The sequence below is a fragment of the Triticum dicoccoides genome, chromosome 7A (assembly GCF_002162155.2).
Source record: "Triticum dicoccoides isolate Atlit2015 ecotype Zavitan chromosome 7A, WEW_v2.0, whole genome shotgun sequence".
NCBI lineage: Eukaryota > Viridiplantae > Streptophyta > Magnoliopsida > Poales > Poaceae > Triticum > Triticum dicoccoides.
In genome coordinates, this window is record NC_041392.1 from 688,700,916 (window position 1) to 688,711,114 (window position 10,199).

Genomic DNA, 10,199 nt, shown 5'->3' on the forward strand with positions numbered 1-10,199 from the left:
TCTGCATCCTCTAAAGGTATGGCATCTGGTTCCTGCTGCAAATCACTCCATGTCTTCAGCCTTTAGAAGTCCCTAACATATTCATGGTGCCTCCTTTTGCTAAATTAGGTTGTAATAACAAACTTGGAAGATGGAGAAGTCATAGACCTTGATGGAAAGAAGTGGCCTGATGCTCCAGCTGATGAAGCTTCGTCCTACTACAAGGTGCCTCTCTTGTTCAGTATATGATGCGAAGAATAGGTTTTGTTGCTACGGCACAACTTTGTTTAAAATTCTGTTTGGAGAATGCAGTAACGGAAATATTATAAGTTCACTTTATCTTTGGTGCTTTATACGTTTTACCTTATGTTCATGCTTCGTAATTTATTATTCGCTATCTTTTGACAGGTTCCGTTCTCAAGAATTGTCTACATTGAAAAAACTGATTTTCGCCTCGAGGACTCGAAAGACTATTATGGGCTAGCTCCTGGTAAATCCGCCCTGCTAAGGTAAGTGATTCAGAACTACTGTTCTTTTGTGGAGAAAGTTGATCTGGATTTACTTTACTATTCATAGTTCACCTACTTCCTCCGTCCGCGAATAAGTGTACATCTAGCTTTTGTTTTAAGTCAAAGTTTTAATACTTTGACCACCTTTCTAGGAAAGAGTAAAAGCATTTATGGCACCAAATTAGTATCACTAGATTCGTTTTGAAATGTACTTTCATAATGTATCAATTTGATGTCATATATGTTACTACTATTTTCTATAAAGTTGGTCAAAAATTTAAAACTTTGACTTAGAGCAAAAGCTAGATGTACACTTATTCGCGGACGGAGGGAGTACTCTGTATCGGCACAAATTTACAGTATGGTACTTGTCAATTTAATTGCTAGGTATGCGTTCCCGATAAAATGCACAGAGGTTATTCATGGCGATAATCCAGATGAGATTGTTGAGATTCGAGCTGAGTATGACCCCTCAAACTCAAAGACCTCTAAACCTAAGGTAACTGGTCACTTAAATCCTTACATTCAAATCTGAAAATTCTATAGTTAGTGAGTTGAGGGGAGCCATAAAGAGATGCTGACTTATTTCGCGGTTCGTTCAGGGTGTTGTGCACTGGGTTGCCGAGCCATTAAAGGTGGAAATAAGACTGTTTGAGAAGCTGTTCTTATCAGAGGTATAGTTTTGCTCACCGTTCTTGCTGTCTGTCATTACAACAGACTTGTGTAGGACAGGGAAGTCACTTCCTTGTGAATGCATTTCTTGCCCTCGTAGAATCCTGCCGGGCTGGAGGATAAAGAGCCGGATAATAATGCCTGGCTGCGCGATCTCAACCCGCGCTCGAAGGAGGTCGTGAAGGGTGCGTATGCCGTGCCATCGCTTGCCAGTTTGAGCGGCTCGGTAAGAAATCTTCTGAACCTATCTCTCTGTGATTGCCAGCGCTGTATCCATTGATTCATGCGGCTGACTGACTGACCATGCTGGAATGAATGTGATGTGAATCTCAGGCTACTTTGCCGTTGACACGGACTCGACGCCCCAGGAGCTCGTGTTCAACAGGACCGTCACGCTGCGCGACTCCTATTGCAAGGCCGGGGGACCCAGATGACTGCTGATTTAGTGAGAGGGTTTTGGTTTTGCTTGGCTACATAGAGTACAGAGTACACAAGTGGTGCTAACTGCAGACAAGAGGCCTTTTTCTTTTGGGTGAGCACTTGTTTCATTCATGTTTCCTCCAGTGCTCACTTTGCCTCCCACCACAACAACATTATTGTGTTGCACCAAAAACAGCTCGCTTGTCAAGTATTTGTATGTTTATATTTAGTGTGTTCCGGAGATACCATGAGCTAGTTTTTATTACCAGATACACAAAATGGAAGATTTATTCAATTTCTGTAGCACATGGTTAACCACATGCTGTGTTGATTTATTCATTTTCTCAATGTATGTTTGAGAACGATTTGATTGTGCTCAGAAATACCAACTACTCCCTCCGTAAATTAATATAAGAGCGTTTAGATCACTAAAGTAGTAATCTAAACGCTTTTATATTAGTTTACAGAGGGAGTACTCCCCAAGCAATAGAAACGTGTGCCTCATTGAAGGCGTAATGTCATGTCGAAGTTCTTGGACTCCAGTTTCCGGTGGCCTATGGTGGTATTTGGTGTTTCTAGAAAAAATGCTAGATATGTTCTCCACACGTCGCATTGAGGGGAAGTGTCCATGGACGTGGATTTTTGGAACCTGGATGCAACCCAAAAAATGGGCAAATAATACTAAAGAAAATGAAAAAAAAAATCTTAACTTCATACTCGCAAGTCTTGCAAGGAAATGACATCTGTGATATTCCGAGCAAAAAGATAAAATCAGCGCTATAAAATAAACCATGCTTGAATCAATTTAGAGGCTCATTTTTGTTTTCTTCGCCAAGAATACCACAGATGTTGTTACCACGCGAAACTTCACATGTGAGTGTACCCCCCTTCCCAAAAAGAACTTCACATGTGAGTGGAACGTTCACCATTTTTGCGGCATGTTCACCTTTGTGTTCTTGTATTTTCGAAATTTAAATCCCTAAGAAAATGATGACAGCAACACGCTGCCTTCCGGGCCCACCCTCATAAACCCTCTGTGCTCCGGCCCACATTATCCATCACCCATATCCCCAGGCTCAAATCCATCCACGTAGCACCACTCATGTCCCCCCACGTGGCACCCCTCCCCGCTCTTCCCTCCACCTTCCTCCCGCCTCCATCTTCCACCCACCCCCCTCAACTCTCAAAAACCTCACCTCCCAGTCCAGAAAAAATGCTTCACCACCACCACCACCTCCTCTCCTCCTCCGCCTCCTCCTTCCCTCCCGCCGCCGCGCAATCCCTCCTCCTCCTCCCGCGACAGCCGACCGCCAGCCTGCGCGCCCTCCTCTCCATGGCCGACGCCGCCTCAACCTCCAGCTCGTTCCGCCCCCCGCGCGCCGTGCTGGCGGCGGCGGTGCCGTCCCTGGGCGCCGAGGAGACCGCCGCGGCGGCCGACGAGGCATTCCGGAGGCACACCTCGACGGGCCTTCGGAGGGGAGGTGGCGGCGTGGCCGTCGTGTGGTTCAGGAGCGACCTCCGGGTGCTCGACAACGAGGCGCTGGCGCGCGCGTGGGCGGCCTCCGGCGCCGTCCTCCCCGTCTACTGCGTCGACCCCCGCGTCCTCGCCGGCGCCACCCACCGCTTCGGCTTCCCCAAGACCGGAGGCGAGGCACACCACACCACAGCAAATTTCCACGGCATCGACGACACTGAAGCTCGATTGATCCGACTGACTGACTGACTGATCGATCGTTGCAGCACTGAGGGCGCAGTTCCTGATAGAGTGCCTGGGAGACCTGAAGCAGAATCTCCAGAAGCGCGGCCTCGACCTGCTCGTCCGGCACGGCAAGCCCGAAGACATCCTCCCTGCGATCGCCAAGGCCGTCAGCGCGCACACAGTAAGCTAGCCCGTCTGCACAAATCTCACATCCACCGAGCCGGTTGATTGCTCCAGCTTGATACTGAATCTCCGGGTCGATCTCCAGGTCTATGCCCACAAGGAGACCTGCAGCGAGGAGCTTCTGGTCGAGCGCCTCGTGCGCAGAGGCCTGGAGCAGGTGGCCGTCCCTCAAGGACAAGGAGGAGCTTCTGGCCGGAGTAATAAGCCTCTCAGCCCGAAGCTTCAGCTCGTCTGGGGGGCGACGATGTACCACATCGACGATCTCCCGTTCCCTGTCAGCGACCTGCCGGACGTGTACACGCAGTTCAGAAAGGTAGGAGCTCTCCATTCGTCCTGACTGCTCTGCAAAGTGCAAACTGTGGTAAGGCTGTTGCTGGCTGTTGTTCGTGAAATGTGATGCTTCTGCCGTGCAGGCGGTCGAGTCGAAGTCCTCGGTCCGGAGCTGCGGCAAGCTGCCGCCTTCGCTCGGGCCGGCCCCGGGTTCCGGCCTGGACGAGATCGGAGGGTGGGGCTCGATACCTACTCTGGAGTCATTGGGTCTGAGTGTGACAAAGGCAGGTTCAGTTAACTGTATTCTATTGATCTTCAGTACCCCACTGTAGTACCCTTTGTGGACATGATTCTGGAATTTCAGTTACAGTTCGTACTGTTTGCCCCTCTATGTAGTCAGAGAAGGGAATGCGTTTCGTCGGAGGAGAGAGCGCGGCGCTGGGAAGGGTCCATGAGTACTTCTGGAAGAATGATCAGGTGAAAGTGTACAAAGAGACCAGGAACGGCATGCTTGGGCCGGACTACTCCACCAAGTTCTCCCCTTGGCTTGCTTCGGGCAGTCTTTCGCCGCGCTATGTTTGCGAAGAGGTGGATATTTAACGTTTTTCTGCAGACATTATCAGCTCCTTCTCTCCTGTGCTAAATGTTTGGTGATAATGCAGGTTAAGAGATACGAGAAGCAGAGAATAGCAAATGATTCCACATACTGGTTAGTCAGTGTGCATTTCTGGCATAAATTTCATGTTGAAGGTCTTGTAAGGAATGCTCAGATTCACTGTCTGGTATGCCGTTCCTGACACGGCGATGGTTTCAGGGTTTTATTTGAGCTGATATGGAGAGACTACTTCAGATTCCTTTCAGCAAAATATGGGAACTCCATTTTCCACTTGGGTAAGGATACAATTGTCTCTCATCGTAAGAAAATGTATCATTCTGAATTCTTGCTTTCCCAGTTTATTACGAAAATAATGCGCAAATGTTTTATCTGGAGAAAAGGTCAAGGCCAGCAAAAGAGCATAATCCTTTTGTGAATGCTGTAGGGGGTCCGAGAAAAGTGGCGTCCAAGTGGAGCCAAGATCAGGCATTGTTCGAATCTTGGAAAGATGGTCGGACCGGGTACGGCATACTCCAAGTTGTTCCATCTTTTTGCTGCTTGCCATACCTTCTGAGTTCTGAATCTCGTCATGGTGAATTTCAGGTACCCTCTTATTGATGCCAACATGAAGGAGCTCTTAGCTACAGGTTTCATGTCCAACCGTGGCCGGCAGGTAACTTTCGACATAGTGCTGATCATCAGCATGACTGCGCATTAGAGTTTAATGCAGGCCATCTTTTTGCATATGCCAATCGTTCAATGATCTTCTATGCAGATTGTCTGCTCTTTTTTGGTCCGGGACATGGGCATCGATTGGCAAATGGGAGCTGAATGGTTTGAAACATGCCTTCTGGATTATGACCCTGCTTCAAATTATGGTAATTGGACATATGGAGCAGGTCAGTGTTTCCTTGTGTCTCATTACTATCTTGGTAGTTCATACTAGATAGCATATAATTAGGAGCTCATGCACACATTCAACTGAATTTTGCTGAAATATTAACAGGAGTTGGCAATGATCCACGAGAAGATCGATACTTCAGCATCCCCAAGCAAGTAAGCAGCAAGACTAAATACCACTAATATCTGAATACTTGTTTTTACCAGATGAACTTCAGTTAATCATGCTACCATAAACCATCAGCATATATTAATAAGCAAGTGAGCATCGCGACATAAGAACACCGCAAAATTATACTAGGTTTTATGAGCATCAGCTTATCGCCTCATAACCATAACCATAAGATGATGATGTCAGAGCATGGTGATCTGCACTACTCATATCTTCAACAACCTGACCATGAGTGAACATTCCTCTGTAGGCCAAGACATACGATCCTGATGGCGAATATGTCGCGTACTGGTTACCAGAGCTTCGTTCACTCGCAAAGGAAAGGAGGAACTTCCCAGGGGCCTCATACATCAAGCAGGTAGTTCCACTGAAATTTGATGGTGGGCATCAGAGAAAAGATCAGCAATTCAACAGGCAGACAAGGCCAAAGAATATTTACAGAAGACAAAAGTAATACAGTGTATGTGTTGATTACCATGGATGAAGAGTCAGTAGGAGATGGGGCAAATGTTACAATAGTTGGTTCAAAAGCAAATGAGAGGTGAAGTATCACAAAGCTTCTGTGAAATGTATGTATCAGTGACAAGGTGAGCTCAGAAGTACAAAACCTGATCCTGATCTTGCTGTACTGACCAACAGTCAAAAGATATGCTGATGGTTTATCGTGACGAAAAAGCAGCTCATAACAGCCAATAACACATCCAGCACAGATTAACATGGCAATTATATAGAAACTAAAGAAATGCTGTCATTTCCATTAAACCTGAACAAAAACCTCAATTCTCAACAACAGAGTTTGACAAATTTATTTTGCCAAAACTAGCCTCGCTGCCCGCAAAACTGAACGAAAAGATATATACACATAACTACCGATGACATGCCACAAAGAACCTCGAAAACGGGAAGCTTCCGAAGGTGATGACTTCCTATGTACAATTTTCCCTTGTTACAACTACAACTTCACAGCGAGGTCATGAAACTGATAAATGTAGCTTCAATCCTCTGTAGCAGCCCCTCCCCTTTTGCTGTAGCCAACGCGGTAGCCCCTGGTTGGTATAGGAATGCCGAGTGACTCATCAACGCTTTGTACTTTCCAAGCACAGAACTGCCTGTCATTGACAAGGGGATTGCTTGCACGAACTGGTGGAGATCCCATGAAGTATGGAGGAGAAGCCTGCAGATTGTCAAACCAACTGTTATTAAGAGGGACTTGGTTAAATGACAAGAAAATGTCAGACTGTTTGTTTAGCTGTGCTAACAATTTACTCCAGCACAGCTCAAAAGATAAAAATGAAAAGAAAGTTCAATCCAAAATGAAATAGCCTATGACTGGAAAGTGCAAGCACATTTCACAAACATCAGAGAAGGAGAGAGAGAGATAGAGACTAACCTTGCTCACCATAAAATCAGAGAGATCTTGTGCACTTTTAAAATCATACTCCCTGTACGGTCTGAATAAAGAAGAAGAAAAATCATGAGTCTTTTAATAAAGATCAAAATGTCAAAACTCAAAAGAAAAATCTGATCAACTTTGCAGATGTTTAAAAGCCCAGTTAATTATGAAAATGTCATATCAGAGCAGAGTGTGTACTAGCTGTAAAATCATTGCATATTGTTTATATCCATCTAAAATACAAATGAGAAAAATCCTGATTGGGACAACTCTAGATGATCCAAATGATTTCAGGCAACAATATGCATTCAAAATAGTTAAATTTGGTAATTTCTTAGAAACATACAAGATGCAGAGTGTGAACCGTAGTAAAATCTAGTTGACCAAAGAATTGAAAAAACACCTGCTGCTTTTGCATGGAATTGGACATCTGATCACTCCATCCCTGCTTTCTGTGTTTTGGTAGGCTTCCATCATTTTTTCTGTCCTCTGCTTCTGTAGCTCTTTCTTTTCCTCCATCGTCCCATCACCACGGCGTTCGAGACCTCTTTGTAAGATGTAACCTATGCACAAACAGTCAGTCAGTCACAGTTTGCTGTGCACAGAAACTATATTGGCAGATGGAAACCTTTGGTGGCTAACCTGATGACGGATTCACGACACTCATCAGATGCTCCATCCCCATGTCAGAAAAAGGAAGGAAGATGCTTCACTCAACAAGGACCTGCACATTGATTGAAGTATTCCCCAATCATGAGTAGGAGTACATCAATCTTAAATAAAGATAAAGTATCTCTGCACAGTTTCATGCTTGCATTGAATGGCGAGAGCCCATCAAAGATCTCCCTAGTACTCATTTTACACGCCACTAGAAAAAACAAGTAATGAAATTCTTTGAGCATGTTGTGCACAATCGAGTTCTGATTCAGTAATTATGTTTCAATTATTCTGCAATAGAATAAAAATTAATTGTGCCTCAGTTATTCTGCTTAAATTGTTCTGCATAACTACAACTGGTTCTGCCTCAGTTATTCTGCATAACTACAATTAGTTCCGCTTCAGTGAGCCAGCACAACAATCTCAGACTTTTCTTGTTGATAATAATATATCTGGTCTTGCCACAATCCATGTCGACATGCCACAGAGTCGTAAAATTCAACCGTCTTTTTCCCGGAAAGACTGGGAATTTTCATCGACTGATACGCATCTTAGCAAACATCTTCAGAAAGCAAGAAGTCTCGCAGCAAACCTTCCCCGCACAGACAGATTTAAACCCCCTATTATCGCCTAGCCGCCATCCCTACGGCGGAGCGGCCCAATCTCACGACGGCGGCGCAGCAAGCACGGCCACGACGGCGGAGAAGGGCACAATCTCGCTTCCTCCAAAGAACCCGCTAACCAGAGGCACGAGAGACGAAACCAAGAAGGAGAAGGAGGCGGGAGGAGGATAAGGGCCAAGAACTCACCTGAGCGCGTAGGCGGGGGCGAGACGTGGAGAACCGGCAGCGTCAGGCGGGCTGGCGGGCGGGCGCGAGCGGAGGGGAGGGGTCCGAGGGGAAAGCGACGGCCGCCGGAGAGGAGAGGAGGGCTTGGGTTCGGGTGGGGCTCTGGGTTTGGTTCGCTCGGGCCGAGGTATTTATCTGCCCCGAGGCGCACGGGACGGATGGACGGCTGGGATGCGAGGGCGGGGGATTTTTTCGCGGGGAGGGGAAGGGTTTGGGTTTGGGCTGCGTTGCATCATGTGACGGTTGTTCGCGTCATGTGGCGCGCACGCGCCCCGAGGGAGGAGTGATGGGGTGCTCCGCGCCGAGCGCCACGTGCGTCTAACTTTTTTCCCCCCTTGTGTGTGATATTTATATATACGTGCAATGAAGAAGGATCTATCTGCACCCTCCTGACGAAAAAACCAAAATAAATACTAAAAATTCTGATTTTTTTGTGTGTGGTAGATAAGTTTATGCATGAGGTACGCTCCAAGTTTCAACTCATTTGGATATCTGAGTAACTCCCAGCAAAAAAGAAAAATTCAGGATCTGTAAAAAAGTTTACTGTTCACACACTGTTCTGATCCGATTTTTTTTTTTTGCTGAGGGCTACTCAAACGTCTAAATAAGTTGAAATTTGAAGCGAACCTCACGCACAATTTTTTTTGGATTTTTTTGAACGGGTGCAGATGAGCCTGGGCACCGAATTGGGTTTTCGATCTAAATACGCTTCATGATTTGAACTGGGTCAACGGCGTTTAATTTTGGATTTGCTTCATGATTTGAACTAGGTCAACGGCTTTTCGGAATCAATTCTAAGGTGCTTAATATTGAGTTTGACTCGTAATTTTGACTGGATCAACGATTTCTTAAATTAATCCACAACGACCAACCTAAAACACACCGGTCCCCATGTCCTCTCGCCACATAGAAAAAGAAAAGGAACACCAATATATGACACCGTAGCACCAACACGATACCTGCGGTCACCAGTGCAGTGCAAGAGACTTTCACATATAAGTATGAGTTGGTTGGTGAATACCATAGAATCGCACTATCAATAAAGTCCACCAAAACACGATATTACAAAAAGAACAAAGACACAGAGGCCATCTTCCCCACGTGTGAACACCAAATAACAAACAAACATTATGAAATCCAACGACACCAACGACGCAATGAAGGGCGCTCAACCTTCTACTTTTAATCAAATGTACTATCTCACCGCGCTTCATAGGAAGATTTAAATCTATTCAAACATCTCGAAATAATACTATGTTTTTTCAACAATGGAGTAGTAGGCATGACATCCAACTTGTTGTTTCTCTTGTTCGCACGTTTTTAGAACCATATATCAATACCTAATAATAAATGGGCTATTGCTCCTGGCGGTACGTCTCAGAAATTACCCTTAAAGTTGCAAAATATTGCCTACAACTGTCACCTATAAGTTTTTTTGGGAGACACAATGCCTCCTATAAGTGATAAAAAATGTTTTTATACAGACGAATACCCCGCCTGGGCCGGCCAATGCAGTAGGGACCTCATATATCGCGCTCTGCGTGCTGGGAGAAGACGTAGCGCTTGTTTGGGCCGACCCATGTCCGTGCAGCATTTTTACAAATTTCGTTTTTTATATTTATTTTCTATTTTATTATTTTTCTACTTTTAATAATTTGGGACTTCAAAAAAGTTTTGAAAATTAAAATATGAGATTTTTGAAATAAAATATTTAATAAACCATGAAATATTGGTGGATTCAAAAAGTCTTCACGATATTAAAAAATTGCTTATTAAAAATGTTCAAAAATTTAAAAAAAATATTTGGGAAATCAAAAAATATTCATGATTTTCTGAAACTTTGTGTATTAAAAAATGTTAATGAAGTTAAAGCAAAATTTTGCCAATTCAAAAAATGTTCAC

The 10,199-nt window shown here is 44.9% G+C and overlaps 2 protein-coding genes and 1 pseudogene across 3 annotated transcripts; 2 read left to right on the forward strand and 1 right to left on the reverse strand.

Annotated features, from left to right (window-relative positions):
• Nucleotides 1–1,594, forward strand: part of LOC119332769 — a 13,235-nt pseudogene extending 11,641 nt beyond the window's left edge.
• Nucleotides 1,595–2,771: 1,177 nt separating this feature from the next.
• LOC119329811 (cryptochrome DASH, chloroplastic/mitochondrial-like) lies at nucleotides 2,772–6,032 on the forward strand. Of its 2 annotated transcripts, none has more exons than XM_037602907.1 (12): nucleotides 2,772–3,226; nucleotides 3,321–3,460; nucleotides 3,548–3,775; nucleotides 3,876–4,020; nucleotides 4,133–4,320; nucleotides 4,395–4,441; nucleotides 4,547–4,623; nucleotides 4,773–4,848; nucleotides 4,931–5,000; nucleotides 5,103–5,226; nucleotides 5,334–5,383; nucleotides 5,650–6,032. In XM_037602907.1, exons 1-12 carry the CDS (start codon nucleotides 2,794–2,796, stop codon nucleotides 5,851–5,853), a joined length of 1,782 nt encoding a protein of 593 aa, XP_037458804.1. In that variant the 5' UTR covers nucleotides 2,772–2,793; the 3' UTR covers nucleotides 5,854–6,032. The 2 variants fall into 2 exon arrangements, with proteins under 2 accessions (XP_037458804.1, XP_037458803.1); XM_037602906.1 differs by having other exon boundaries at nucleotides 3,876–4,016; nucleotides 4,129–4,320.
• Nucleotides 6,033–6,131: 99 nt separating this feature from the next.
• On the reverse strand, nucleotides 6,132–8,394 carry LOC119329812. The gene is made up of 5 exons (XM_037602908.1): nucleotides 8,259–8,394; nucleotides 7,435–7,516; nucleotides 7,196–7,355; nucleotides 6,790–6,850; nucleotides 6,132–6,573 (listed from the first exon to the last, which is right to left on the reverse strand). Exons 2-5 carry the CDS (start codon nucleotides 7,475–7,477, stop codon nucleotides 6,394–6,396), a joined length of 444 nt encoding a protein of 147 aa, XP_037458805.1. The 5' UTR covers nucleotides 7,478–7,516; nucleotides 8,259–8,394; the 3' UTR covers nucleotides 6,132–6,393.
• Nucleotides 8,395–10,199: the final 1,805 nt, after the last annotated feature.

Excerpts from the sequence above, each read along its gene's own strand:
- LOC119329811 (XM_037602907.1), top strand. The coding sequence starts at position 2,794 with ATGCTTCACCACCACCACCACCTCCTCTCCTCCTCCGCCTCCTCCTTC. Across the intron at positions 3,227-3,320 it reads CGGCTTCCCCAAGACCGGAG|CACTGAGGGCGCAGTTCCTG; the intron begins GCGAGGCACACC and ends CGATCGTTGCAG. Across the intron at positions 5,384-5,649 it reads ACTTCAGCATCCCCAAGCAA|GCCAAGACATACGATCCTGA; the intron begins GTAAGCAGCAAG and ends ATTCCTCTGTAG.
- LOC119329812 (XM_037602908.1), bottom strand. The coding sequence starts at position 7,477 with ATGGGGATGGAGCATCTGATGAGTGTCGTGAATCCGTCATCAG. Across the intron at positions 7,356-7,434 it reads TGTCGTGAATCCGTCATCAG|GTTACATCTTACAAAGAGGT; the intron begins GTTAGCCACCAA and ends GTTTGTGCATAG. Across the intron at positions 6,851-7,195 it reads ATTCCATGCAAAAGCAGCAG|ACCGTACAGGGAGTATGATT; the intron begins GTGTTTTTTCAA and ends TTCTTTATTCAG.